Source organism: Austrofundulus limnaeus, unplaced genomic scaffold, assembly GCF_001266775.1.
Source record: "Austrofundulus limnaeus strain Quisiro unplaced genomic scaffold, Austrofundulus_limnaeus-1.0 Scaffold170, whole genome shotgun sequence".
Taxonomy (NCBI): Eukaryota; Metazoa; Chordata; class Actinopteri; order Cyprinodontiformes; family Rivulidae; genus Austrofundulus; species Austrofundulus limnaeus.
In genome coordinates, this window is record NW_013952572.1 from 1231098 (window position 1) to 1232936 (window position 1839).

Consider the following 1839-nt stretch of genomic DNA (forward strand, 5'->3'; position numbering starts at 1 on the left):
AAGCTACGCCCCGGACCACCCCCACACCCTACCAACGGCCAGGTGTCCACCCCCAACTGACCACCCCCCAGACTCCAGCAGCCATCCCAGCCAGCGGGCCAACCACAGCAACCAGGAGCCAGACTCCGGGAGCCCGAACAGCCCCAGGGAAGCCAGAGCGCCAGCCCTGCCTCCGGAGCCCCTCCAAGCCCCATGTCCGCCCGCAGCCCAGGCCCCACCAGACGGTCAAGAAATATCTGATTCTGCACAAACAACAAAATCATGGATAAACTCCCAGTCAGACTCCCACCTCACTGMGTGTTCAGGAGTTGGCAGCAAGTCTCTCAGCTGCTTCTCTGTCTGGGACTCGGACAGGAAGCTGTTTTCCCAGCATCCAGCCCATCGTGTGCCAAAAAAACTTGCAGAAAAGTTTTTCTACAGATAAATAAATAACCGCTGGGATATTGTTCTGTCCTAAACTTTATCTGATCTCAGCAGTTTTCTTTCTTTGAAGGACAAAGCTTTTGGATCTGCAGGAGAGACTGTGGTGGTGGAGGAGCTTCTGGAGGGAGAGGAGGTGTCGGTGAGAGAAGTTTATATCTTAAGATATGATTGTCGGTGAACTTGAATTGTTACAGTAACTTCTCCCCCCGTGGTTGTTTTAGTGTCTGTGTTTCACTGACGGCACCTCCGTGGCTCCGATGCCTCCGGCTCAGGATCACAAACGGCTCCAGGATGGGGACCTAGGGCCAAACACTGGTGGTATGGGAGCCTACTGCCCAACTCCTCAGGTACATCTGTGCAGCCAGAGGCTACAACAAAGTAATTGTTTAGTTTCTGTAGTTTTAAAGCTGTTTGTTTGTCAGGTGAGTCAGGAGCTGCTGCAACAGATCAGAGAAACAGTTCTGCAGAAAACTGTGGACGGGATGAAGGAAGAAGGAACTCCTTATGTGGGTAAGAGCTGTTTCCTTTGAATTCAGAGTTTCTGCTGTAACCACATCATTATTAGTTAAACTAAAGTTTGTTTCTGTTTGCTCAGGTGTGCTGTATGCAGGGTTGATGCTGACAAAGCAGGGTCCAAAGGTTCTGGAGTTCAATTGTCGATTTGGAGATCCAGAGTGTCAGGTGGGTTTCACTGGCTCTCATCAAACATTAGAACAGTTTTTTTTTAATAACATGAAATGTTTCATTTCAGGTGCTGCTGCCTCTGCTGCAGAGTGACCTGTATGAGGTGATTGTAAACACTATGAATGGAAAACTGTCCTCCAACCCCCCCRTGTGGCAGCAGGACAGCTCTGCAGTCACTGTGGTCATGGCCAGCTCCGGCTACCCCGGCTCCTATAAGAAAGGAGTGGAGATCACAGGTAGAGCTGAGCCAGATTAACAGGTGCACATCAGGCCCTCGTGTCTCAAACAGGGCGCAGCTTACGAGGATACTGACAAGGATGCCCTCTGAGCCCAATTCTCTTTGCACTCTTTATAGAGCTACTTGCTCAAAAAATTAGGGAAGACCCAGAAATTAAGGGAATCATATTTAAGGGAAGAGAATACAAAACATGTCTATATGCCGATGGTGATCTGGTGACCTTATCTGACCCAGATGCCAGTCTACCTCACCTCGTGTCCTGCCTCCACCAATTTGGACTTTATTCRGGTTATAAATTAAATATTTGAAAAACTCAGACCCTCTGCTTTAATTACTCCCCCAAGAGGATATAAGTAATCGGTTCAAATTTAACTGGAAAACAAAAATCATGAAATATTTAGGTGTTAATATTACCAAAAATTTAAACAAAATATACAAAGTAAATTATGGTTCTATGACTAATAAAATAAAAAATAACTTGGACAGATGGGCCC

At 47.2% G+C, this 1839-nt stretch overlaps 1 protein-coding gene across 1 annotated transcript in view; it reads left to right on the top strand.

Annotated features, from left to right (window-relative positions):
- The window catches only part of gart (phosphoribosylglycinamide formyltransferase), a gene marked incomplete in the record, with an annotated part of 30378 nt that overhangs the window by 17753 nt on the left and 10786 nt on the right, over positions 1-1839 (top strand). The window contains 5 exon segments of the mRNA XM_014017498.1: positions 494-562; positions 645-770; positions 846-933; positions 1019-1104; positions 1175-1343. Coding sequence (XP_013872952.1) covers positions 494-562; positions 645-770; positions 846-933; positions 1019-1104; positions 1175-1343 — 538 coding nt within the window.